Genomic DNA, 27,852 nt, shown 5'->3' with positions numbered 1-27,852 from the left:
AACATTCGGATTATTCTTCTCCCAAAAATATCCCATTTTTAATTTAGCCTAATTAAAATATTGTATGCTGCACCTAACACATATTTTCTAAATTGATTAAACTGTTCTTGTTACTCGATTAATCAGTAAATGTAAACCAATTGATACAGTTCTGTAATGGGTTAAAAAGGTGGTAATGATGGGTTTTCAGGTTGCCTTTACAGTGATCTCTTACACTGTGTGTGCAAATTTTTTAGGCAAGTTGTATTTTTGAGGATTAATTTTATTATTGAACAACTACAGTGCTCTCGGTCAATCCAAAATGTTAATGAACCTAAACCTGAATGTTTACGAAAGTAAAGGTGAGGTTTTGTCTTTCTTACGAGAATATATATATGTTTTGCTATTATTAGGTAACTATTAGTGTGCAGAATTATTCTGCAACTAAATAAAAAAACTAAAATTTTCCCATCTCACTTGTTTATTTTCATCTGTTACAGTGAGAATAATAAAACAACTCAACATTTACAAATAAAAATGTCCGACATGTCAAAAAAAAAAATCAGTGACCAATATAATATAGCCACCCTTCTTTTCAATAACTGTCACAAGCCTTCCATTCATGGAGTCTGTCAGTTTCTTGATCTGTTGACGATCAACTTTTTGTGCAGCAGCAACCACAGCCTCCCAGACACTGTTCCGAGAGGTGTACTGATTTCCTTCACTGTAAATATCCCGTTTAAGCAGGGCCCACAGGTTCTCAATAGGGTTTAGGTCAGGAGAGGATGGGGGTCATGTCATTATTTTTTCATCCTTAAGGCCTTTACTGGCTAGCCATGCAGTTGAGTACTTCGATGCATGTGATGGAGCATTGTCCTGCATAAAAATCATGGTCTTCTTGAAAGATGCAGACCTTTTACTGTACCACTGAAGAAAGTATCTTCTAGAAACTGGCAGTAGGTTTGGGAGTTGATTTTGAGGCCATCTTCAACCCGAAAAGGTCCAACTAGCTCATCTTTAAAGATACTAATAGTTCCCTCAAAAGATCAGCTAGTTGGACCTTTTTGTTTTTTATTTTCTGTAATTAGACAGCAGTTGTTAGCTAAAGTGCATTGAATATTTGGTAGTCAGATTTAATGTAACCCTTTACGGAGTATAGTGTAGTTTGTCGATTTCTGTTACCGCGGTATTGGTATTATTTTTCCATTTTAGAGGTCTTAAAAAGGTCTTAAATGTCTTTAAATTTGAACTTTAAAAATTGGCAGATACCATGCTTCCCTGTTCGCGTCTGCCTCACGCCCTTATAGGTCCATGCTCGCGCTTCCCGCCACTGAAAGTGTTCCGGAAGGAAGGTAACCAATCACAACGGAGTGGGGTTTGCAGGAGGGGGGAGGGTAGCGGAGATGGCCGATGCACAGGCGGAGGGAGCGGAGATTGCCGAAGCACACACACTCAAGTGTTAACAGGACGTGCTGGATCGCCAAAATAAGAGAAAGAGCTTCCCGAAAATCTACATAGTTTTTTGTGATGTGATTCGTGTCAGGTTGCTCTATAGCAGTGTAAAACAAGAAATTAAGACCAGAAAAGTAGTATAATAGGTCCTCTTTAAGCTCATCCACAGTGTTGGGTCTGGTGTCTCTCAACTTCCTCTTCACAATATCCCACAGATTCTCTATGGGGTTCAGGTCAGGAGAGTTGGCAGGCCAATTGAGCACAGTAATACCATGGTCAGTAAACCATTTACCAGTGGTTTTGGCACTGTGAGCAGGTGCCAGGTCTTGTTGAAAAATGAAATCTTCATCTCCATAAAGCTTTTCAGCAGATGGAAGCATGAAGTGCTCCAAAATCTCCTGATAGCTAGCTGCATTGACCCTGCCTTTGATAAAACACAGTGGACCAACACCAGCAGCTGACATGGCACCCCAGACTAGGGATGTAACAATATACCGCAAAACGGTCGTTCGCGATATGAAAAGGCCACGAATGTCAACCGTAAGTTTTTTCTTGTTATACCGCGTCACGGTATTGAGGCGAGCATGCATGGTAAATGCGCTCCGTCATTGTGGAGAGTCTGGTAAGCAACGTTGTCATAAACGTAGCACTCAATCTAACACTGTATGGGCCACACCAACATTGGAAACCAAACAATAACACATTGACACAACATCTTATCACTGAAACATGACTTCTAACTTTAAACTGAACAGTCACGTCTCACGTGGGCCGTTGTTTACACTAGCGCGTGCAGCTTCACAACATTGAGTCACGTAGCAGCAGAGAAGAGAGAGAAAGAGAAAAGGGAGAGATAGAGAAAAAGATCGACTATCTTACCAGACTGAAGAGAAAGTTGCTCGCGGGTCAATTATATCATTATGAATCCAGGCGAACGTGAGGAAATGAGATTATAAAAAAAAAAAAAAAAAAATAGAACAGACTAGAATAGAATCCACCGCCACCGCGCGTTAAATCCCCGGTAAAGTCGGCGAACTTCCGTGAAAGGCAGATGAAGAAAATAAGTCCAAAGATCCTTGATATATTCATCACAACTTCACGTGAACTCAGCAGACAGTAGCTAACAGCATGTTGCGCAATACTATGGAATCCCTACTATGTCAAACTTAGGTGACACTACTTTGGTCAAATGAAGGTGACGTTGCGAAAGTGTGAGGAAGGGAGGGGGAGAGGAGTGCACTGCAAAAACATTGATTTTGAGACTGCAATTTAAGTTAATAACAAATAAAAATCATAAATAAATATTTTACAGAGTTAATTGTGCTTGTCATAATGTAGGCCTAATAAGGTAAAAGCATGGCTTGCAAAAATAGAGTTGATAAGCAAATAAAACATAAATAAATGGGGAAATTATCACACTATTTAAATAATTTTTATTTTATACATACTTTTACAGTTACAGACAAGTGACTAAATTAAGTTTAGATTTAAAATTCCTATTTCAGTTTGAAAAATATAGATGTAAAGCTTCTTTAAAAACAGCAGTAGAGAAGCAGTGTCTTTGTTTTGGTGATAAGTTGTTTAAATCTCTCAGAAATCTCTTCTTCATATTAAGATATAAAAAATTTGAATTATTCTTGCGTTTATGTTTTATTTAAATCAGCGGTACAACATTTCATTTGAGGGGGTAGAAATGAATTCCGCGCTTAATATCGTATCGTGATATCAATCGCAATATCGTATCGTATCGTATCGTACCCAAAATTTCATATCGTTACATCCCTACCCCAGACCATCACTGACTGTGGGTACTTGACACTGGACTTCAGGCATTTTGGCATTTCCTTCTCCCCAGTCTTCCTCCAGACTCTGGCACCTTGATTTCCGAATGGCATGCAAAATTTGCTTTCATCCGAAAAAAGTACTTTGGACCACTGAGCAACAGTCCAGTGCTGCTTCTCTGTAGCCCAGGTCAGGCGCTTCTGCCGCTGTTTCTGGTTCAAAAGTGCACGGTGGCTCTGGATGTGTCTACTCCAGACTCAGTCCACTGCTTCCGCAGGTCCCCCAAGGTCTGGAATTGGCCCTTCTCCACAATCCTCCTCAGGGTCCGGTCACCTCTTCTGGTTGTGCAGCGTTTTCTGCCACACTTTTTCCTTCCCACAGACTTCCCACTGAGGTGCCTTGATACAGCACTCTGGGAACAGCCTATTCGCTCAGAAATTTATTTCTGTGTCTTACCCTCTTGCTTGAGGGTGTCAATGATGGCCTTCTGGACAGCAGTCAGGTCGGCAGTCTTACCCATGATTGCGGTTTTGAGTAATGAACCAGGCTGGGAGTTTTTAAAAGCCTCAGGAATCTTTTGCAGGTGTTTAGAGTTAATTAGTTGATTCAGATGATTAGGTTAAGAGCTCGTTTAGAGTACCTTTTCATGATATGCTAATTTTTTGAGATAGGAATTTGGGGTTTTCATGAGCTGTATGCCAAAATCATCAGTATTAAAACAACAAAAGACCTGAAATATTTCAGTTGCAATTAATCTAAAATATATGAAAGTTCAATTATTATCATTACATTATGGAAAATAATCAACTTTATCACAATATGCTAATTATATGAGAAGGACCTGTATATAATATTTTTGTGCTCCCACAGCAAAACCATGAAGCAGTGATGTCCCTGTACAAGGACATGGAAAAAGGTACATATGTCCCAAACAGTGCCACCAGCTCCTGGAAAGATCGCAAAAATGAAGAAAAGCAGCTCATTGACGACCTGCTCGCCCACTTTTCCAAGAGCCGCCAGTCCTATTCCAAGACAAAGGCAAGATGCACTGCCGCTTCAAAAACATAGATAGATCGATGGATAGCATAATTTATTCACCCCCAAAAGGGAATGATATCATTGCAACAGCAAAACTAATTCACAACAATGACACAGAATTGTATTTATTGTTAAATATCCACTCAGTGAAGGAGTCTTCTCTCTCAGAAGGGAGTCGTTGTGTATTGCTATTGCAGATGGCAGGAATTACATGTTTCGTTTGGAGTCTGGCCATGACATTTACATTTTCAAAAATATGCAAATATAAACATAACCACCAGCGTGCCACAAATAGTAACATATATTTCATATTGTATGTATTAAATTTTTTATGAAATCTGTTACAAAGTGTGATACAATAATAAAGGGAAAATAGTTACAAGGATTAAAACATTTACAATCAGTTGGCTTCAGAAAAGGTTTGAGGATGGATCTGAAGAAGGACATAGGCTTTAGTGTCCGAGATGTTGACATTTTGATATCGGGTAGATGATTACATCACCTCAGCCCTGAGTGTTGCTCTTACTTTGTCCAGGAGATGGTGCTATTTTAATGGCTCAGTCCATGTGTTGGTGTTGAGACAGAGGCACACCCATTCTGTCAAATAAGCAGAACAATGACGACATGGTGACTGACTGTGAATCACCATAACTGATGGATGCATGAGTGTGTCATGTGATGTGTCTGACTATTGCCTTCCTTCTAACACTTTAGGTTCACCTGCACGGACCACATAGTCCTAATAAGATAAGCTTTCACAGCTTGAGCCACAAGACATACTACAAGTAAGTGTCACACATACAAGAGCAAAAGAAACTTGCCGGTTGAGAATCACCCCCCATGCTTATATGTATGTGTGTGTGTGTGTGTGTCTGCAGGACGGTGTGTATTGAGAGGAACAGCATCAACTGCTTGGCCCTGAATGAAAACCCTCACTTCAAACATCTGAGGATGCTGGTGGCTGGGACTGTGTCAGTCAACTCCACAGGTAATAGATACAACGGCTGCTCAGAAATACACTTACCATTAATCAATATTCATTTATATATTAACAATGGACTAAATGACCACATGTAATGTAAAAGAAGCAGCTTGAAGACATCAATCAACTATCAGGGCTATATTTTGTTCAGCTTGTTCTTTGCTTAAATGTCACATCTTAATCGTGGTTATTTTGTAGGGACACGGATTCTACTGAGAGATACCTCCATCATGCCGGACATCCCTGGACTGCCTGCACTCATCACCATGCTCTTCACGCCCATCATGGAGTTACGGTCAGTCAGACCCAAGAACGTATCACTACAGACTGTAAAGCTAGCATAATCAGGATTTCATGTTAATATATTTTTTTTTCAGCACTAACGAGGAGAGGACATGCTACACTGGCGCCCTCTGTGGCCTGGGTCCGAACAGTCAATGCCAGGAGGGCATCCTACCTGAGCATGACATCGAACTCGCCTTTGACGTCAAGTTTGATGTTGAAGACATCACTGAGGTAACACCTTACCAGAGAGGCAGAGCGGCAATTGTGTTGTGAATGACGGCAGTACAGATCCAAGAGCTTTTGTCAATCATTGATGACAGACTATTGGTACTGTTTCTCAAATGTTGAACTTTTGCTTTTTTATTTATTACTGTATATTTATTTCAGAGTTTCAACAGCTAAAAGTAATACATAAAACTATAGTGTAATTGCAGTAATAAACTTAATATAATTTTGCACTGTGTGCATTGACATTGTGCTAATCCTCTACAACACTGTCTACTACTGTAGTACTTTATTAAATAATTCTCTGTTGTGCATTACTGATAAGTTCTATGTTTTGTCTATTTTTCAGATAAATGCTTTGCGAGTGGCTATAAACCGTCTGGTGTGTGGAGGGCCCAATGGCACCCGGCATCTGGGGGCCGACAGGATCGGCCACCTGCAGGAGGACTGCAGGGACCGTCTCACAAGGTCACTTGCACACACCCACAGAAAATCAGTTTAAAGTTTGACCAATGCATATGCAATTATTTACATCACGTTTATGTTATTTAATGCAGACTGTTCACCAAGTCGCCGCCAAGGGAAGCTGTTATTCCTGTGTACTACGAGAAATTTGAGAAATGGAACCAGGTACGGTATATGAACACGCTTTTGCGTCAATTATTTGATGTTTTTAATTTGCTCATTAGCCCTGATACATGCTGTTTTGTGAGCACATTTTGGCTCTGTGTGTTTTTAAAATGTTTGTGAATTGAACCTGTAGGTGGATCCTGCTCTAAAGATGGACATTGTTGAGCCTGGAGGTGGAAAGGCCAAAGGTGTCCTCTTCCAGCTGCATCCTGTCACTCTCCTCAACAGCTAGGAAGCTGCTTTACTTCTTGTATTTGTGTTGAATTTGAACTGATTCTAACTATGAGCAGTTGCCTGGAATTTTAATTTAATTATGTTCAGAGGAGTATATTTTTTAAGTTCAAATTGGTCTGTAGCTTTGAGCAACACAGCAAAACCCTCATTTTTTTATTTGTTGTATGAAACCATCACTGAAGTAGTTATGCCTTGTTTAAACAAATAGCTGCTAGTAAAGAAAATGTACATGTTCATTGATGGCTCGTTGTAACAGCGCTTCAGCAGTGGGACATTAAAAAGTGTTTTGCAACAGATGAGGCTTGTCAATCAGTCTTCATTCATACATAGTCTCATTGTGACCTAAGAGTCAAGTTAAATTTAACCACAGGTTGTGCGCACACACACAACTCTTACTATGGGATGAGAGGCGCATCTGTGCCACAATTCATTGGCTTATATTTATAGCCCATCATTCCAGGTCTTCCATCCAAAATGTTATCAGCTTAAACTTAGCTGTGGTGTCACACACAAACTCATCTTCACTCACTTGAAGTCATCTCACAAATGTGAACTCATCAGTAAAGCGGCTGAGGAGATGTTATACATCAAGGTACATTTATTTTCTTACTGTAATTAAATACATAGTGTAAGTGCAAATAGTTAAAGAGTCCCGGGTCTAAAGAACTACAGAGTATAGTTGAACTTAGTACAAAGTTGGACAGTAATTCAAACAAGCTAAATATCACCAGATACTCCTTGTCTTCATAGTAGTTGTACAACAGTACCTAAAACATGAGCGTGTATTGTTCATTTATGGTTAAACAAAAGCAAAAACCCTACAATTACCACATCTAAGACGCATATTGTTAAATTATGTTGTGCTTGGAAACACCAAAAGAAAACATTTTTGATATTTATATATATCGACATATACGGAGAGAAGCTCCGTCTGCTAACTCAGAAACATGAAGCAGTATTTAACATTGGCAGCAGAGCACGTCTGAGCATTTAGCTTTTTTGTGCTAAACCATACAGTTTGTGGTAAGCACTGCAAAGCAAAAATGTAGCGTGATTTTAAAAACTGCACAAAAGATATCAAATATTATTCACCCAAGGCTCAATTTCATGCACTTCATAATAAGCAACACAAAAAAAGTCAGTTTCTTTTTTTGTTTTCGAGTTGTGTACTTGTCTACCTAGAAACAGGATTATGTACGTGTGACTGTGTTAGTGTTTTAACTGCTATAGACAGGGTGAAGGCTTCTCCAGTGGATGCTTTAAGAGAACACCAAGATGACATTTCAGTACGCCCCACAGATGACGACAAGGCCCTTTCAATAGTGATCTGTCTGACTCTGAGCTGGACTGGATTGTCCGCGTCACGTGAGCCAGACGGGTCTACTCCTCCTTCCTCTTGGCCCCGGGGATCTTCGCTTGGATCCTGTACAGAGAAAACAGGTTTTAATTCATACACTTCCAGTCCAACAATATATTTATTCTAGGTTTAGTTGTGCTTATTATAACCCATGCTGTTTTTGTACTGTTTTTATGGCAGTCCATAAAACAATGTCAGGTGTTACTAAAATTGGTAAATAGCTGGTGGTCTGTCCAAAAACTGCATGCGGACATTTTAGCATCATCTGACCCTTAGATAAACTTCAAAGAGCTGATGTATTTTAACTGTCCATTGCCCATTTTTCTATTATGCTGACTCACTCTTCACCCTTCACAACATGTTCAATCTGTAGCCTCTTTAATCTATTTTAAAAATGCTTGATGGTTATGAGGCTCAAAATTGTTTACTCGTAAAGCTTGCATATTGGAAGGTTAGCACAGCAGTACAAATTATTTTTTCAGCACCGCCCTTATCCACACCTTCAAAGTTACATAAACAAATACCTGGTAGCTAACACGTACAACTGCAGTCCTGTCTGCTTTAGCAAGGGTTGTTACCTCCCGATATTAGTATTAGGATGAAAACTGGTCTATAACAACTCCCCAGTGGATTTGTATACACCTTGATTTATTGTTGTTGTGGCTTGCAGCTACATCTGGGTATAGCATAAGTGAACTTTTAACAAGAAGCCAGAATGGCAAACACTCACTTCCCCACCACAGAGTTGACCTGGGTCCGTATTAGTCCCACATATTGATCGATTTGTGCCTGAAAGAGGGAAAATGACAGGTGTAAATACTTCATCTTTTCTTGATCAAGCTTGATTTCAGTTACCCCGAAGTTCAGATTCCTACCTGATGTTTCTCATAGACCACAGGCATAGTGAACATGGAGACCACAGCTGTCCAAGCAAGGAGACAATAATGGTTAATGTCAACATATTCTTACCTACTGTACAGTGGGAATATGCTCAAACAAACACATTTGTGCCAGCACAGGCTTATCTAATGTAAGCTAAAAGTAAACGGATACATGCTCAACAATAAAGTAAACTCATCCGATACATTTATTTGGTTCTGGCATAGAGATAAGGACATGCAGTAACTCCCATTCTTAACACACATAAAGTTATACAGCTTTGTTATACATATTGACGATTATCGAACTTTGTGTGTCAGGATGTCCTCACCTAGGATGAGCAGTGTCAGGCCGTTGAAGAGAGCTCCCACATAAGTCAGCAGCCACATCAAAACAGCAAACTGAAACACATACAGAGACGGACATGTTTCAGTCACCTGTGTGTCAGTCAAAAATGATCCGCGAGAAGAGCTGATTTTAAACTGTACTTGAAGGTGATGCAGTTTAAAGTATCTGACTACTATAAGCATCCCTTGCTAGTGATGCTATACGACAAATAAGCTAGTTTGAGGCAAACCTTCAAGGAGTCGATCAGATCTTGTACAAGGAACAGCCTGCGGAGCTCCTTCATACAGGTGTTGGTGTACAGCAGGATTTTGTCGGCATATTTACTAATCTGGTCCTGGGACAGAGCGATTTCAATCTCCAGGTAGGCTCTGAAAACAGACAAATCCCTTCGGTAGGTTAACGCCATGGGCCTTTTAATGAAATCATCTCACTCAATAATCATCCATTTTACTCACTTGAAAGGATGTCCCTCATCGGTCTTCTGCACGGCCTGCAACACAGACTTGTAGATCCGGAAGCTGATGGTGGCGGAGAGGGCTGCCAGGGCCAAGTAGGCTCCGACGCTGACCACACTGAACTGGGTCAGGGAGAAGAGGAGCAGTAGCACGCTGCTGAACACAGCCCCCGACTGCTTGACATTCCTCCAGTAGAGCAGGTCAACCGCTGAGGGAAAGAGGACAGAACAAAGTCAAACATTGTGAGAACCCACAACCAGCATGACCTGACCTCTCACTCTGTGACATGCAGGCCTGGGTGTCCATGGTTGTATCCTTTTCAAAGTGTATTAGGCTGCTGCGCGCTACACACCGCACATTTGGGTCAATTATCTGGATGCTGTTCACAACGCAATGTCCTCGGAGAGCTTGGGCTGTCACGTGATCCTGTTTTAACCCAGCTTCCTAACCCAGCACTTCACTATGTTAGAGGGAGCTGTAAGGTGTCAGTGACAATTCTCAAGTTCAGTTTATTAACTCCCATAAATAGAGTGACCTTGGACAATAGCAGAACCTCAGTTGTCCAGCGAATGCCTCAGTCTGTGTGGCCACACTCCCCACCAGTGGGACTTTTTATTTACATCTGACGTGTACTTATCGTGACTAGCACCTGGTCTAGTCTCATACGTATGCAAACATACTTACCAACAGGCAGGGGAAATCGTACGACACTGACTGTACACCTGCACTGGTTGCTCAGAGAACTGAATTAATGATTGACCTACAGCTTGGTGGAGGCAGTAGCTGAAATAGGAGCACTATCAGCAGTTTGCAGATAACGGTTCAATGTGACCTGACCAGCTCTGTGGTCAACGATGAAAGATGACGATGCTTCCAATGCAGTGCCTCATCGATAATGTGACACACCATGATTCCTCCGAACGGTTGACTCACACAGAAACAAACTGTTGAAATATACAATGACCAACATGCCTGCAGGAAGTCATACATCTTGCTGGACCATTTTTCTTCTATTCTAACATAGTCACACTTATTTGGCTGGTGGGGCCTGTAATTCAAAGCCACTAGCACAGATGAGCGGGAAATGAAAACTGAGGATTAGCCCAGTGTACCATTACAGCTTCAGAAGCCGACATGGTCCTACTTTGGCAGTCGTCTGTGTCTGCTGGAAATGCGGCCCTGTTTCCATGAGAACTGTCGGCTGCTTGTCTTACACCCCCCCCCCCCCACACCCTACCATTCATTGCAAGTCTAACAGCACCACAAGGGCTAAGTGTCCATTTGTTGGTTCTGGCACCTGGAAATCCTTTGTGCCATGGAGGGAAACAAGCAGAACCGGTATGTTAATGTAAAGGTAAAGAGAGAATCACTGCTGTGGTCTCTTGGGTGTCTTGCTCTTCCTCTCTGAGCTGTCCGCCAGCTTGCCTGCTCTAATTTTAGCCGTGGAGCTGTGAGCAGCATAGTGATGACGGCCATCTTTACTCTCCACTAAAAGGCATCTGTGGATGCCAAAAGGGCAGGCTAAACCTTGGTGGCAGGAGAACATTCCTGCTACACTCACACTAACTATTCCCATTCTATAAAATAACATGTATTATCTATTGTATCCTCTCAGCAACCAATATTGATGTACAGCTCCTCCCAATACAATCAAGACACTACTCATTCAGACACAGTGATAAAAGGATCCATGATGTGCCCCAGCTGCTGTACAGACACCACTCCCCACACAAGCCATTGTTGGTGGCATTAAGTGACAAGATTTCCATGTGGCTACTGATTTGAATGGAGATGCTCACACAAAAAACACACACAGCCAGGCACAGGTAGGACAAGTAGCAGCTGTAACCGCACACATCAGCAACAGACAGGTGTTGACAGGTGACAGCGGCTGTGCAATGTGATTTGCTGCACAGGCTGCAACCAGACTGAAAAGCTTTAGCTAGTGCAGTAGAAACATGTACTGACCTGCGGCTCCCATGGCTGAACAGGGAAAGAAGCAGCTGCTTTATCCACGGACAAAAGGAGAGCACCGGAGGGGGAGTCCCCCCTGCACAGGAGGGGAGGGGCCACAGACACACCAGCAAATCAGCATCCACTTGCGCAGGGGGGACTGAGGGAGGGGGGGGGGGTGGGGGGGGCTATGGGGTGCGGTTGCCAAAGAATCACATTGCAATCCAACACACACAAATACGCCCTCTCTCTGTGAGCTCTTTTATGCTGAGGCTTTTAAGCACAGCCCTGCTGACACGTGACAAAGACTGCAAGCGGTGACTATAAAAAGACTATGTAAATGGTAAATGAAACCGCAGTCAAGATTGCATCAAATTAATTCAGTGGCTTAAGATGAGACGACTACCGTATAATATTGTGTGCTAACAAACCAAACGGACCGTAGCCATTTTCCACCTCTCCATTAAAACGCTTCAGTGGCAAGGATCTGCTGAGCACCTGCCTGATGCAGTTACCATAGTAACCATGCTCCATTTTCTCCCCACTCACTGAGAGATGGAGAAAGGGATGGGCCAGGAGAGAGACTGAGGGAGGGGAAAGAGCGTTCCTTTGGGAACAGAGAGAGATTAATTTGCCAGAATCTGGGGGATCAGCAGCACATAATGTCTCCACACCCCGACATATGAAGACAGCATCTTCCTTTATTGTGGAGCACAAAGGGACAATGGCAGGTTTAACAAGGCTAGTTAGTCTGTCGAGAAATGTATAAATAAATAATTAACAATAGTTAACTGACTTATATAATTTTATAAATGTGAGTCTAATTTCTGACAACAAAGGATGGTATGTGTCAAATGTCAGAACCGCGGAAATTTGAATGCGAGTAGAGAGGAAGTACAAACAAAGCTCGTTCCTCTTGATATTTGACACATACACTGAGCAAAACTAGATCAAATGATTAAAGCTAGTGATAATAATATGATTGCCCCTCCCTCTTTCTGTAGTGACACTAGTTTAGCCTGACCTCATTAAATCACTGAAGACATCCTTGTGGCCTCAAACAAGCCATCAGCCAGAGTTAGCAAACATGTAAAGGGACTTTGCTGCCAACAGTTGGGATTCAGGACTTCAGTGACGAGAACTTGAATTGGGTGTTAAAGTTTTAAACACCACCACTGAATATGCAAGAGTATCTAAGATTTGATGTTCGTGTATTTTAGAATGTACCAAATTAAATATGGTTCTATAGCTGCCATATTAAGCGAAACATCTGTAGTTCATCTTTGTGGTTGTGACATTATTTCAAATGCAGTAAATGAGCCACTAATATGTTGTACACAGTAGAAATGATAACGTTTGGTCTTTAGCATGCATTAGAAAACCTACAGGCCGTTATGTGTCATTTTGAGCCCTGTAGGTGCATGACTCAATTTTGGCTATTCATGCATAACTATCATTATTGTTGAGTAGTTTCGGGGCAGAGTCAGAACTGGGAATGTGCAACGACAATGACTAAACAGAAAAAATCACCACGGCTTCAAGGCGATGTCCCAACATTCAACTGCAGAAGGTAAATCTGCTAAATGTTGTCCTGTGCTTTGATTAACTATCAGCTTCATTTGATGCGTTCCCCGATATGCAGACTGATCCAATCAGCTAGGGATCATGTTTCATAGCCTCAGATATTAATTTTGGCCAAAGGAAATGAATAATGACAAATGGGGGTTTGTCATCAAGATCATTTTCATAAAGCTGCAAGTCCACAATAAGTGACTGATGCTGTCTCTGTTATAGGGATAGGGATATAATAAATGGACCGTTCTATTGCATTTTCACTGCTGAGCAAAACGTAAAATAATTGGAAGATATTAACCATAACCAGTGTAGGGGACGGGGCGCCATTTTCTCTCTTGGTTTCTACGAGCCCTCCATGCTATGAAAACAGACAGACGGGAATGCTGTTCTCAAGCCTAGTCTCTGCAAGGTACCATGGCAGCCAGGGAGATAGGGCTGATGTAATCAGAATGGGTGTGCCCTGGTTACCATGGAGACATTGTGTCAGTGCCATCCGGGTGAACGGATTACCTTTTTACAAAAAAATGGAGTATACCCCATATAAAAGCTACTCCCCTGCATGGTTGTGCGGGAAGGGGGATAACAATGACTCAACACAACACTGGCATCCATACTATCCCAAAACAGATGGCTCCCAGCATGCTGCTGTTCACGCTTATTTTCCAAAACACCCACCAGCGTCTGTCACCCCCCACTCCTTTTTTTTTGTCGGACGCACACACATGCAGCAGAAAGGATCCGTCATCAGGGCGTGTCCGCGAGACAGGAGGTCCAGGTAAACAGCGCTGACAGCGCAGCCCCAACTCTTGACATACAGTTAGATTACAAGAAATGTACACATGCAATGCACACATTCAAGGATACAGGCAAACAGTATAGAATCATGGATGTTTAGCCTACATGCAGAGATAACCACATGTCTCTCACAGCAACAAAGCTCAGACACACTTATGAGAAAATCACAGAAAACGCATCAGTACCCTGGCCCTTCCATCCAGTCCAGGAGCATTCCTTCTTGGTCACGTCTGCAGCGGCCTGCATGCTGGTGATCAGTTATGTCCCTGTTCTTTCTCTTTATGATATCCTTTTTCTTCTTTGTCAACCTCTCCAGTAGCACCGACTTACCCACTCATCCCAGAAAGGAATGAATGGTAAAAAAAAAAGGATGCGGAGATGACTTTCGTAAAGTGAAGAAGGGAGGGAGGGAGGAAAGGTTTCCAAGGTGCTGCCGGCTCGCGGAGCACACAGACTGATGCTGTGGAGCAGCGATGGCTAGAACAGAGGCAGCGGTGGGGAAAGTGCGTATGTGTATGTCTGTGTGCTGGGGGAGGGGGAAGGGGGGGTCAAATTGTAAACACCGTAGCACAGTAGCTGCTGCAGCAAACCATGCATGCAATGATTAAGAGGCTAGGGGGGTTTAGAGGGTGGGTGATCGGAAGATGCTAAGCTTCTTTCTTGAAAAGGTAGGATACAGTAGCTTTCACAATAAAAGCCCAAACAGCCTTGTTATAGAGTGGTAATATTTGTGATAAAAGCAGGGGGAGGCGCACCCAACAGACACCAAAGCATTGTCATATGCTATCTAGCATGCTCTTCTAGCTTGTTAGTTTCATTGTGTTACAGAAGCGTATTTATTGGTGCAATCAGTACAATAGGCTACATTTATAGCATGTTACCACCCTCTGTTCAACCTAAAAGAGGCAGTAATCAATAGTCTGATTCCATGTTTCATACCAGACAAGATGCAATAGTAATGTTTTTATGATGAAAATGGCTAGACCTGAGACCATGCTGCTAAGAAAACAAATTTGGCCAACAGCCAGGTACCATGTTCTTTATTTCCGGCGAACAATATTTAAGGTTGTAGCCAGAGACTCAATTAGCTGTTCATGACTCACTGATAATTGAGGAGGCAAAGTGCATGTGGTTTAATAATTCATGACGAGAGACACTGCATTATACCACCAATGCTCCTTGTTTAGGACCCTCCAGAGGTGATACAGTTTCCTCCCTAGAATATATTTGAAATGCAAATGGAGCTGTAAGAGACCTGAGTCTGAAAGAGCAATGTACGATGTCTAAAAGAAATAGCTCTGTTGCTGTGGTGACAACACTGAGCAGAAAACGATGCCTCTTACATTCTATGGCTAACATCATTTTTTAGCTTCACCGCCAGTACCAACCAAAAGGATTGACAAAAACTGATTTCTCTGAACCAGACTGAATACGTGCCCCCATCACTGTTGCCATGGCAACTGGTTTGGAAGTGCACCCACTGATCTGCTAGTCTTTCATAGAGCGACAATGACGAAGGTGCGCTACGCCCTCTAGTGGTGGATATAAAACACATGACCTGCTTTTCAACATTTCCAGAATCTTCTTACAGTCTGAATAAACAAAACAAGAACCTCTCTTATCCGCTATGTCACCTCAACAGCTAAATGTATTTATGTTTTCCTGAATCAATCATTCTGTTGAATAAGGGTTCATCAGTAGTTGGTAGTTTCAGAAAACCCAGGCACCCGTCTCTGTCTCACCATAGAGGAGCCAAACACCATTCATTCAAATGTCTTTTTTTCTTCTTTATTTTAGCTCTGTAACTCTGAAATTCAAGAGGAAGCCCCAGAGTAAGAGTCTGGCCCAGTTTTGACATCATAGGATTATGTAAACCCACTGTTTACAAGGACAGAGAGCACCGCCAATAGAAGTCAAAATACCCTTGCCATCATCAAATGTGCAGCTTAGACAGAATTAATTCCTACTGACTGCGACTGGCATGTCCAACGCATGTAATCACAGGATGCTGTGATTACATGCGTGTTGTAAGGAGCCAGTTGCTGTCAAGATGCAGGACGTCTGCAGTTCCATAATCTGTTTCCTCTGAAGGCAGAGAGGAATTATCACAGGCAAGACAGTGTAGCTGCTGAGTTCCAGTCTCCATGCGTTGCCATTAATGTGAATCAAATCATCTTTACTCTGCTTTTTGTTTTCAAATCTACCACCAGGGGGAAGCAGACCTCAGGAAAGTACAACACAAACACTTCCCACCCGCCCTTTGCACAGACACAGACTCACTATTGGAACATCCCATCCCTCTCGAATCCTTTTCACTTTCCTGGCCTCGTCAACAAAAGGACGTCAAAGCACACCATGCAGCTAGCTACCAGGAAGTAAACAAAGACGTGTACTGCGTTAGTGATTTGGTTAGAAAAACTGTCAATCATTTCCAAACATTTTGTATCCTTAGCTATGATGGGGGAGTTTTTTTTTCATGCATGAAGACACATCAGTACATACAACACTACCTGTTCCAGAAGCTGACAGCATTATTTCTGGAAAGCCAGTACTCAAGATAGTAGCTTATAAGCCAAGGTGAAAGCACTGCAACAATGAAAAGATTACAGGTTTTGTGAAACCCTAACTTCAACAAACAAATTATATTATATTATATATTCTTCATAAAAAAAAAAACAAGTTCCAACCAAATGAGAAAATCCAGATTTTTTTAACTGACCTTTTTGTTTATTGAATCCCAGAGAGACCGAGGCAGCGGGTTTCCCTAGGCTTCCTTTTCCCTCATTGCTGTGCATTTCCATGTTGTCCTGGTGGGGCTTCTCCGAACGCACCTCTGGGGGCACGGCAGCAGTGGGGGGCTTGGGCTTGCTGGGGCGATCTTCGTCTGTTTTTACTGGGGTTTTGCCCTTTTCTGTGATCAGGGGCTCAGCAGGCGCCGCTTCGGCCGTGGCACGGGGAGGGACGGCACTGGGAACCAGGGGAGAGGGAGGGCTCACTCCCTGTTTGGGGCCACCGAAGCCCTGCTCTCTCTTTGGGCTCTCTTCAGACGCAGACTCAATGAAGAGATCACTGTCGAGCTCTGCCTCTCTCTCCTCCCTCAGAATGCTGTAAGCTGTGGGTGGAGCGTGGTTTCCAGCCAGGCCCAAACCCCCCTTGGCAACTGGGGGATTGTCAAAGGGGTTGCTGGGCTGGCTGGAAGGGCCTTTGCTCTTAGGAGGCTGGGCAAATGGGTTGCTACTGGCTTTTGGAGGCTCCTCAGACACCAGTTCAATCTCAGAGTCTCCAGACTCGGCGCTGCTGCCGTCGTGCTCCCTGCTGCCGGCCTTTGTGCTTTTGGAAGCTGCAGGCTTCACTGTGTCAGCCTTGTACATGTCATGGGATGGGAATTCTTTTTCTGCTCACAAAGAAGTGCAAAGAAAAGTGGACATTAGAGTCTTCACTGACATTACAAATTCATACATACAGTCCTTGCACATACTGTATGACTTGTTAGCATGTAACTTTTGAAAGACAAAACAACACAATTTACTTGAAATCAAAATGAAATGTTGGCCTCATAAGCAATAAAACACATCCTTGCTATATCCAACATACTCAGGGGTTTTCCTGATACTACCTTATTGGGCCTGGTATGTCTAGCAGCTTATGGTGACTAATATTAGTTTATGTTAACAAACTTAAGGTTGCTATTGTTATATAAATTACATTGTTGAGGAAGTTTGTTGACTTTATGGCTCTTTTCTACTTCTGCTTTGGTTATGCTACAAAGTTTAACTTTTAAAGTGCTGAAGTTGTAGTTGCTAGAAAAGCAATTACAAGGAAATGGCATAAACCAGACATTCCCTCACTAGAAGATTGGTATAGTATTATCTGTGAACACTTTATAATGGAAATAAACACTTTCTCAATGAGGCTCAATATAGTAAATTTGGAAAAGTGGAAGAGACATATCCCAGAAACTGCCTTCTTTTGTTTGAATTTGTTTTTTTGATTTGGTATATTCCCTGCTGCATCTTCTTTCTTTTAAAAACAACAATGGTTCTTTTGTTAATGTTATTATTTATTTTTTAAATATTATATTAAAAAAAGATAGATCACTGTTTAAAATTGGACTCAGGTTGATTCTAAACAACAATGTGACTCCAAATTATTATTCTTTTTAAATGCTGAAGTAGCCCTGACTTGGCATCAACATCAGAGGCCATGTGACGATAACCCAAAATCCCACTTGTATCTTTGATCACAGGTGTTTGTGTGTGCGTGCTGTGTCTCCTACGTGTTGGTGAAGCGTTGGGGGTGGAAGCGGGGCTGTCGTCTTCTGGCTCTGATAGCGTCACCGTGGGAACCCCCTGTAGGCCCACGCTGAGGACGTTCTCTCGCTCGGACACAGTGACTGGAGCGGCTTGTGGCAGCTTGGTCTTGACAGTTGGAGATTGGGACTCAGTCAAGGTGATCTTCACTGGGCTGGCCGTCTGCGGGGTGCCACCCAGGTTTCGGTAGGAGCGGTAGTCAGACAGCTCTTCGTCGGACGGCTCCTCCACGTAGGGGAAGGAGTGGGAGTCCAGCGCTGGTCCTAGGTTTTCCTCTTCCTCTTCCTCCTCATCTCTTCCAGGGCTATTGTCCATGTAGCCGCCCAATGAGTCACAACCAGTTGATCCCATGTCCAACAGGCTGTGTGGAGCCGTGGGGTGTTGGTCATGGCGCTCGTCCCCATGGCTGATGTCCATGTAGTTGTAGGATTCTGTCTTATCCGAGCCCAACATGGATTTTGGCATGTCGTCAAGTAGCTCAGAAGTCATCTTTGTGCTGGAGCTGAAGCTATAGGCGTCGCTGGAGAATTGATCCAGGTCAGAGAATCCGGAGGAGGGCTTGGAAGGTTTTAGGTCGTCCGACAGGTAGGAGGCCTCTCGACCCGATGTGAAGCTCTGGTTTGACAGCAGGGAAGTGTAGACATCGCCGTCGTCATTCATAGGCTTCTTAAACAGGACAGACATGGGGTCATCTACAGAGAAATGTACAGGAACAGAAAGATAAAACTCAATCAGAATTTTACACACAAGAAAAAACTGTCAGGGATTAATGACAGCGCTCTTTGTGTCACACGATCAAATCAAATCAATCAGCCTGCGCCTGCGCTGTTCGAATAATATAAACATCTAGTCAAACAAGGCAATGCTGTAGCCGGCGCTGCTGCCAGGGAGCTGGGCCGTGGCACATTCAGACTGGGTGCTCGGCTGTGAAGATCAGCGAGGCAGCAGTAACAGAGGGGACTTGTACCCGGTGCGGGACAAAGGGGGATTGTTCACCCCCCCCCCCCCCCCCCAAAAAAAACACAGTGCCACCACAACCAGAGGCTGTTCTAAATCAAGCAGGCAATGGGCTTTCTATAGTCACATCTCTGCTCTGTAATCATTCATTCTGCAGCTCCCCTCACAAATGAGTGTCATGAAAATGAACACACATGTACAGTAAGATATGAACAACATATGTGAGGTAGCTAGCATCTCCAGAGTTGTAATGGTATAAGCTAGGCTATGTCAGGTTGGTTGACAAAACTGTAAAGTCATAAATATTTTAAACACTGCACGCTCACTAGCTCCTCATATTCAACACACACACACACACACGCAAATCTGAAACGCTAATTAAAACAGTGACAGTAACAATAACACTTGTTATGGTAAGGGTTTTTAAATCTACAATTAAGAATTCAATACCGACAGACAGCGTTGATGTCAGCTGTGACTTTGTGTGTGCTCCACTGTAAAAATATCTCAACATCTCACTGAATAATTTGTTACAGTGCTGCTGGGAAACGTTAAGGATGCTCAATGCTCATATTTCATATTACTTGCGAAACAGGAAGAGGCAGACACGATGTGGGAGTTATTAATATCATCAGGTCAGATACCAAAGTCGAATCAAGAATTCTGAATTGTTGACTTTATATCAAACTTCAAGTCCAAGTCATGCTACTAACTCTGCCAATAAACACACACTGCCTCCTGTACACACATACAGTATAAACAGTAACCCTGCACAAACACACTAAGCCTCACCACACATTTGATGCTAATATTTGTGTTGTGCTTTGTACAAGTCCTACGTCCACAAAGCGAGTTGCTCCTCCTGCTCTCAAGCCCTGCTTCTCCCGGGGCAGCGGTGGTGCTATAAATAGGCTAGGTCCAGCTGTTGGGCTGGATGAGAGGGGGGGATTTAGAAAGCAGCCTTAGGGTCAGCTCGGGAGGATGCAGACTGACTGACAGAAGACCCAACAGGTCAGGACGTCCCGTCCCGTCCCGCCCATTGCTTCCTCCAAAAAGCCCCTCCACCCTTCCTTTTTGTTGTCCCTTCTACTGCTGCTCCCTCGGTCATTAACAATACATCATACCGCAGTACAATGGCATAAACACTACACACCCATGCTGGGACACAGGGGGAGGGGAGACGTGTCACTGTTGAGCTCCAGATTATCCAGGCAGTAGGCCTATGCAACATTGCTACTGAGCAACGTTCAGTTCAGCGACATGAATGTCGTTAAATGTATAACCCTCTTAGTGTTCTACCGTCCTAAAGGTCCCATCAGCAATCACCCTGGCAACACCATCATGATTAACACTCACTGATTCAAGGTACACACATACCCACTGTGCAGATGTGGGAAGCACTCAGAGCTACTCCAAAACTGTGAAGTGAGGTGATCTGTGGATCTGAGAACTGCCAGGAATCCTGTCGACTGTATGAACCCTTCCCCAATCGACCCATTCTATGCAAAAACTCTGGTAAACTCATCAGCAGTTCCATTAGGTGTATGTAACAATAAAGAAGCTGGAGGCTTTAACTGCCATGTGGCCAGCCGCTCTGAAGATGTTGGTGTGCTGAGATCGAGGGCATTTTCAATCTGCTGATGTAGCGTAGCACCCAGACACTGGGAGAAAAACCCTATGAGGCTGAAACAAATGCTTTGCGCTCAGATGGGATTGGATGCGACAACAGAGGAATCCTCAGCTCGCACTGTAGTCACACACCATAATCATGTCATAGAAAGGGTGGTGCAGTTAAATAAATAAGTCCTGGTGGATGTACTGTGAAGGGGCAGTCCTTTTGTAGTCCTCTGTGCAGCCAGTGCAACTCCGAAACTAATGCAGCCTGACAATCTTTGCCGTGCCAAAGCATGGGCTCCTAATTGCAAGCTACTGACAAAAACATGTGAGCACAGACGATGCATAAAGGCCGGCCCTTTAGTTACTGTCTGTGCTCACATGTTTTCGTCAGTTGCAAAATTAACAAATTACAACTTTGAAATTAAGATTTTAGTGAGCTGCACGTGGGACTCCATTGAAGACAATATCCAATGTGGAATAGAATGAGACAACAAAATACTACTAATGTAAATGATAGGAAGGGAATTTTGAAATTGCTTCAGGAGATGAAAAGAGAAATTTCTCCCGTTTGTTTATCTCGAGAACATCATGTTTCACTTTTCGTAGCAAAGAGTCTAGTGCAGACACAGTCGACTGATACGGGTTTTGCAATGGTCAATGCAGATACAGGCATGAAGAGGGCAGGTAAGCCAAAGGACGATAAATAATGCCTGTATCAAGTTGTTAACTTAATTTAATAATAATAGCATATGGCAAACTAAAAATATAACTTAAATTAACATTTATTAAATAAATGTAGACATCGGCCGACCGATTTATCAGTCTAAACTCTACTCTTTACATCAAAAACAGACTGTAAAAAAAGGAATAGTCCATGTTTGTCCGTGTTTACTTAAACATCTTTGAATCTACCTCACTGTAATGATTCCATTACTCCATCTGTGACCCTCTCGGCCGTGGTGTTACGTTTCAGGAGTTCTCTTTCACTCCATGACCTTGGGGAAACCAATCCATCAAAATGCTCACTGTACTCGTCTTTCGAAACCATCTGTGCCTGTGATGTTGAATATTTTAAATGCAACAGCTTTTATTATTTTAGGCATAAACCTTCATATTTACTGGGAACAGTCCAATGCAAAAGTCCACGTGAACAATTAAATCTAGACTAAATGATAGTGATCTCTCCCCCCATAATAATGGATGCAAATCACATTTTGAATTCTGGAATTGATACTAACAATGAAATGTATTAATTAGTCATAAGGATGACATAACTGAATCACAATGATTATATTAGAAGGTGGTATAATATAAGATTCCTATATTAAGTCCCTACTTATTTGTCACAGTTTAACTGAAGCTTCACTCTGACGATTTACTGTCTCTGGCTGCCACACATTAACATAGACTGTACCAATAGATGAATAACCAAACTACCCCACTTTAATGTTGGCTAAGATAAGAAATACAATGAAGAGCACAAAGACATATACTAAAAGCTGAGGTACTGCAAAACTACTAAAGGAGGTCGATAGGGGAACAGTTGTGCAGTGGGATTCAACGCTCTTAGCTGCATTGATCCAAAACAATGAGAATGTAAAATTACTGTAAGAAAAGTCAGCGTCTCCTCTCCACCATTTAAATAAAATCACTGAACGCCACACAGGACAAGTGTTGTTGTTCCAGCAGCCTTTTTTCAAAGATAAATCAATGTAGAGCCTGTTTAAATAGAAGCTAATCTGTCCCCATTTGAATACTGAAGCGGTGTTGGTACGTACAGTACCTGTCATTCATTCTATCGATCATAATTCTCTATCTTGGCTGGAGCCTCATGGATGAATGGAGAGGATGTGGAAGGATCCAGACTGAGTATCTGCAGGTGGTCTGCTTTGGGTCAAAGTTGTCAATATAGGGTGACTTTGGACTGGATTTTGCCTTTAAATTTACAGACAGATTTTGACATCACAGCGCACATATACAGACATATAGAGACATCGTGTCAGCCATGCGTAGATTAAACAACACATAGATTTTAGAAGGACAATGCTGTTTGGAAGTGCCACTGATGTCAGTGTCTCTAATCCCATGAGCAGTTTTGCAACACTACTCAGGGATTACTCTACTGTATGCCCACAGGCTGCCTAGCCGGACGTTTTGAATATAGCATCATATTTCATATGCTTGCTTTTAATTGTTTTCAGAGCAGACACAGGCGATCAAAGGACATGATAAATTATGATTTATTGATATGCGTAGCAGTAATGCTTTGTTGTTGTTCCGTGCAGTGGGGCTTTATTGGATGGTGTGTCTTGCTTTTATCTATCCTTTCATCCCTCATCATTAGCTAATTGGTCCTGGAGACAAATAAATGAGATTAGAAACCTGGCAGGTAACATCGGATGAACACAAGTGGGCCCAAATTATTCTTGAGAGCAGACACACTAGTATATTGCACTACGCCTTAAGCCTCACTAAATAATGTAAGGTGCTGGACAACACATTAGAACAAAAACAGTTAAAGGTGAATCAGCTATTCTGGAGAACACTTGTTGTCAAACTCACTTTGTCAAAATCAGTGAATATCTCCTTTACGATCTGCTACCTGTCCGGTTATCAGCAATCCAGTGTAAATTCACAGCCCAGGCTCTGTAAACAGGCATGTTGCTAGCTACAGTGTTTGTTTACAAAGTAGTTTAAATAGCCTGATAGGCTGTGTATTAACAGCGCACACACAGTACAGGTAACACATTGTGAGGAGATATTCATAGATTTGGACAAAAAGTAATTTAGACAAGAAGCGTCCTCCGGAATTGCTGACTTTACCTTTTTATTTTTTTAAGATAATTTTTTTGGCATTTTTTTTTTCAAGCTTTATTGGATAGTACATAGTTGAAATGGGGAGACAGCGAGAGAGGGGGGATGACCTGCAGGCTGCAGTAAAGGTCCAAGGGTCGGATTCGAACCTGCGACCACTGCAACGAAGGCCGGAGCCAATATGGTAAGCGCTCTATCCACTACGCCACCGGAGAGCCACGCTGACTCTACCTTTAATAGAGGTACGTGCAGATACTGGCTTTGGATGGGAGCTGCTCTGCTGACCACTGACGTCTGTGAAGGACAGTTATTTGTAATTCCTATTTTTCCCTGACAGTCTGGCCGTTTGAACTATGGGCCCTCTCGGAACAGCCTTGCCTCTCTTACGATTAAGCCCCCGCCCCTCCCCCCACCCTCCTCCTCCATTTCTGTATTATCTTGCATCTTTATCATCTGGACTGAAAAGATGTAGCACTGCTTGGCCCCCTGGGAAAAGAGGCAGGGCTCTAACGAGCTAAAGGCACAAATGCACTGTTAGGGCTTATGCAGTCCAGCCGAGTCCACTAAGTGCTTTCTCTATCTGACGGATAAGGAAAGGACACGGCCAGACTAAGCTGTCTCATCCTTGTCACTGCCCGTGTGCTGAAACAGAGAAAGGCGTGTGTGTGTAATCCATCTATCGAGGACTGGATTGTGGGAGAACGTTTTTCATGACTGATACATTCTGTCAGGACCTAATACAGTGACCATTATAATGCACTATACAAAGTTACGAAGAGCTTGTTAGGGAAAAAAAGGGAGGTCAAAACGAGGTGTCACTTTCTGTACAAAATGCACTTAGTTGTTTTCTTCTATGCTAGAGAGCAATGTCTGCCACAACTTTATTTCTCATGTCTTTTTAAAAATGTAACAGATGGGGAAACTTTTGAAGATAAATGGGGGCTACACTGTACTGTCTGTGATCTGAGGCTGAGGTTCTGCTCTGTCGTGGTAACAGAATACAACTGGAATCAGCATTATCGGTGTCCTGTGGGTAGATCAGTGTAGTGTGAACAAGATTTAAGACAGGCCTGGATCGATTACTTAGCCAGGCAATTCTAGACATCTTGAAGAGATACTATTTTAGAGTTTGTACCCTTCAAAGACCAACGTTCTTCTCTGGCCTGAGTAAAAAAAAATAATGTTTATGTTTAAGTTTCCAAAACTTGAAAATGTATTAATCTGTGATTATACACTAGAACCAGCAAAGCAGAGAGAGAGAGAGAAAGTTTGTCTAAGACGGAGTGAATGTCCACTGACAAAGATCAGAACAGACTAACATGTCAAAAGGAAAATGTCAAAAGGAAAATGTCCACTCTGCACTGCTGTATACTATATGATGAGATCTGCTAAGTGCCCACAAACAAGATAAGTGACGGAGTAGATCACTTCACTGGTAGGGACACGGCTCAGCAAGAATCGCAGCAATCAGAGACAGCAATTATTTTCTGTTTTAGGAAATTCAAAACATAATCTGTCTGCCTGTGTTTTTGTGTCTGCACAAGGTAAAGCCTTTCTGGCAGACGTTTATGAAAGTAGTAGTACCATGTGCTTCGTTTGTTTGTTTTTTGCAGAAAGTAGGACATCCAAATGATCGAATAGACACATCATCATCTCAGTCTGCTTACAGCGGATCATATTTAGCTTTTTTTGTTTAGCTTAGACCTTGTGTTCCATTGCAACCCTTCAAGCACATGTTAAAGTTCTACCAAATTCGGTGCCCCAATGGATTCAAGTCAAATTCATGCAATCAATATAATGCTATTCTAAAGAGATACACCAAAAAAGGCCAGCGATATGAGAGAGGCCGGAGCAGCAAAGAGAGGAAACTAGGCGCCGTTTTTTTTCTTTCTTTCTTTTTAACATCATCTCATGAATTTTTCAGTGAATTCGTGAATGAAAGTGCAAAGCTCTAGTTTTGCTCGCCAAGTGAATAGTGAGAACCTGTTTTCTCCGGGATTAAAAATAGCACTATGAGGCGAGCTTTGCCGAGGAGAGTGACGGACTTAGGTCTGCATGATGTTACCACAAAAACACTGCCTCCAGCATCCAATAATATGTCTCATCATCAACACTACCACAACAGGGATATAAAACACCTGTCTTCATGCAGTCTCCACATTATGGCAGGACTAACAAAATATTTTGGTCAGACCTCATTCTGTTGATAAACAGTAGTATTTGTTTATTTTGCACCCAGTCACTGGCTACCGTTGCTAAGGGGCTAAGGCCTGTAATCTATCTAGCATCCCTCTATCCCACCATATCAGGAGTGCAGGTATAGAGCTGGTAGCTGGTAGGCCCACAGCAGTTTTGCCAGTGGGAATGTTCATAGGCCACTCTGAGTTCAACAGGTTTTTTGTTAATGCATGCTACATCCCATCTGAATCCTCCCTACGGATTTAAATCTCATCAGCCAAATACGTGTGTAGACTAGCGGGGGAAACAATGGGTCCAATCTCGTGTGCCATAACTATAACAGGCTGTAGGCCTAAAGCTGTAAACACTAGCCTAAATCTGAATGAATTTAACTCTGAAGATGTCTATCATCATTCACTTCAAAACCTCTGTTGTGACAGCTCACCACGCAATGAAAGTTAGGCTACTTGCTAGCACCTTTGTTTTTGTGAGAAGTTAACTCAGGGACAGACAGACAGAAAGACAGGCCGACTGTCGTAACGCTCAATCTGTGAGAAATGGACTAGGCTGCGTCCCTCTCGCTGTATTTTCACCTCAAATATACCGTCATGGGTTAAATGACAGACTGGGGGGGAAATCGAGGTTGAAATAGGCTACAACAAATAGGTAAATACAGAGACTTCTGTGAGATAACTGTCTGCTTTACCTGTAGATGCAGTTTCCATAGCAACAGGAGGCCTTTTCCCGTCGTCCTGGAAAGGATGGAATTGTCGATCCAGGTCGTCCGCCACCACGCCGTCTGTCGGCTTAAATTCTTCACGTAGCTCGTCGAAACGGGTCGGTGTGTTCCCAAACAGGCCGTTCCTTTCAGAGTCATCTCCAAACCACTTCCCTTCCGAGCCTAGCTCCTCACCGGGCTGAGCAGACATGTCTTTTCCTGTTGTCGGACAGATATACTAGCTACCAGGGCTTCTTCTTCTCTACCGTGTACCGGGGCCGTGATGTAGTAATCTGAGTATGGGTGACGGAGACAAACGCAAAAACAATGCAGCTTCTTTGGCTGGCGCCTGTCAGCTAAGCCTGGCGGTATGTAGACGCCGCGGACGAGGCGGTGCGGTCGGTCGGGGAGTAAAGGAGAGGAGTGAGGGTGATTGTTTTAGTTCACTGCTCCAAGGGTGACGTCATAGTATCCGCGAGGCTCGGGGTTGGCACTTTTCAAATTTTGGGCTAAGTCAAATATGAGAGGCGTTTTTTGGTGCACAAGTAACTGAAGTAAAATGTTTGACATTGACAGAGTAAAACGCTTTGTGTGGTGGAAACAAGCAACAGTGACTCTTCAGATAAGACAGTGAAATAGCGCGCGAGGACAAAGAAATACAAGCTGAAGGAGGTCATAAAATAAAAAAAGAAATAATATAAAACATAGTTAGAATTTCAAATGTGACGTCCCTGTGAAATAAAATAGAATAACAATAAAGCATTATTAAAAAAAAATATATATATATAGGCTACTGTATATATATATCTTGCAGTGTGGCGTCCTCGTGTGGTAGATTAAAATATGACCAGGACCCGCCAAAGTGTCAACATGGCTCCTTAGCAACCGGACGCTCCTGCCTGGACACCGGCTGATGCCAAACATTGCTAAAACTCAGACAGGCGGCAGGCCACGGAGAGTTTGGTGTTCGAGCAGACGTTCCCCGGTATTATGCAATTTGCAATGCTAATGGTAACTGCCATGCAAAGTTGAATTTATTATCTTATGTTTTGTTTAAACAGGCATTATTGGGACTTAACTAACGTGAGCTAACAGTCCCAATATCCGCGCATAACTATAGAGGCTAGTGAAGTTAGCATGAATGTGTGGCGACGCGTAGTGGATTTGTTTACTTACCTTGCCATGCTTAGGCCAACCTTGTTGTATCTGGGAGCCTAATTGCCATGGCTTTTCCCTTTATTCTTCTAATAGACTAACATTATTCGGAGAATGAGGCATTATGTAACATA

General features: G+C 42.7%; 2 protein-coding genes across 4 annotated transcripts in view; one reads left to right on the top strand and one right to left on the bottom strand.

Moving 5' to 3' along the window:
• Positions 1-6,605, top strand: part of tdrd9 (tudor domain containing 9) — a gene marked incomplete at both ends in the record, with an annotated part of 36,783 nt that extends 30,178 nt beyond the window's left edge. Inside the window, 8 exons of the mRNA XM_080042264.1 lie at positions 4,084-4,251; positions 4,966-5,036; positions 5,130-5,239; positions 5,432-5,528; positions 5,611-5,749; positions 6,093-6,211; positions 6,301-6,373; positions 6,507-6,605. Of these exons, the coding sequence (XP_079898390.1) occupies positions 4,084-4,251; positions 4,966-5,036; positions 5,130-5,239; positions 5,432-5,528; positions 5,611-5,749; positions 6,093-6,211; positions 6,301-6,373; positions 6,507-6,605 (876 nt within the window). The remainder of the gene's footprint in view (positions 1-4,083; positions 4,252-4,965; positions 5,037-5,129; positions 5,240-5,431; positions 5,529-5,610; positions 5,750-6,092; positions 6,212-6,300; positions 6,374-6,506) is intronic.
• Positions 6,606-7,198: 593 nt separating this feature from the next.
• On the bottom strand, positions 7,199-26,965 carry rtn1a (reticulon 1a). Of its 3 annotated transcripts, XM_080042110.1 has the most exons (9): positions 26,552-26,965; positions 18,246-18,971; positions 16,689-17,363; positions 9,647-9,854; positions 9,421-9,559; positions 9,175-9,244; positions 8,840-8,886; positions 8,695-8,753; positions 7,199-8,030 (listed from the first exon to the last, which is right to left on the bottom strand). In XM_080042110.1, exons 1-9 carry the CDS (start codon positions 26,772-26,774, stop codon positions 7,988-7,990), a joined length of 2,190 nt encoding a protein of 729 aa, XP_079898236.1. In that variant the 5' UTR covers positions 26,775-26,965; the 3' UTR covers positions 7,199-7,987. The 3 variants fall into 3 exon arrangements, with proteins under 3 accessions (XP_079898236.1, XP_079898237.1, XP_079898238.1); XM_080042111.1 differs by lacking the exons at positions 16,689-17,363; positions 18,246-18,971; positions 26,552-26,965 and adding an exon at positions 16,480-16,553; XM_080042112.1 differs by lacking the exons at positions 16,689-17,363; positions 18,246-18,971; positions 26,552-26,965 and adding an exon at positions 11,615-11,744.
• Positions 26,966-27,852: the final 887 nt, after the last annotated feature.

This window comes from Ammodytes marinus (assembly GCF_949987685.1).
Source record: "Ammodytes marinus genome assembly, chromosome: 15".
In the NCBI taxonomy this organism is placed as follows: Eukaryota; Metazoa; Chordata; class Actinopteri; order Uranoscopiformes; family Ammodytidae; genus Ammodytes; species Ammodytes marinus.
Note: the sequence above shows the minus strand (reverse complement) of the source record. Positions and strands in the feature narration are given on the sequence as shown.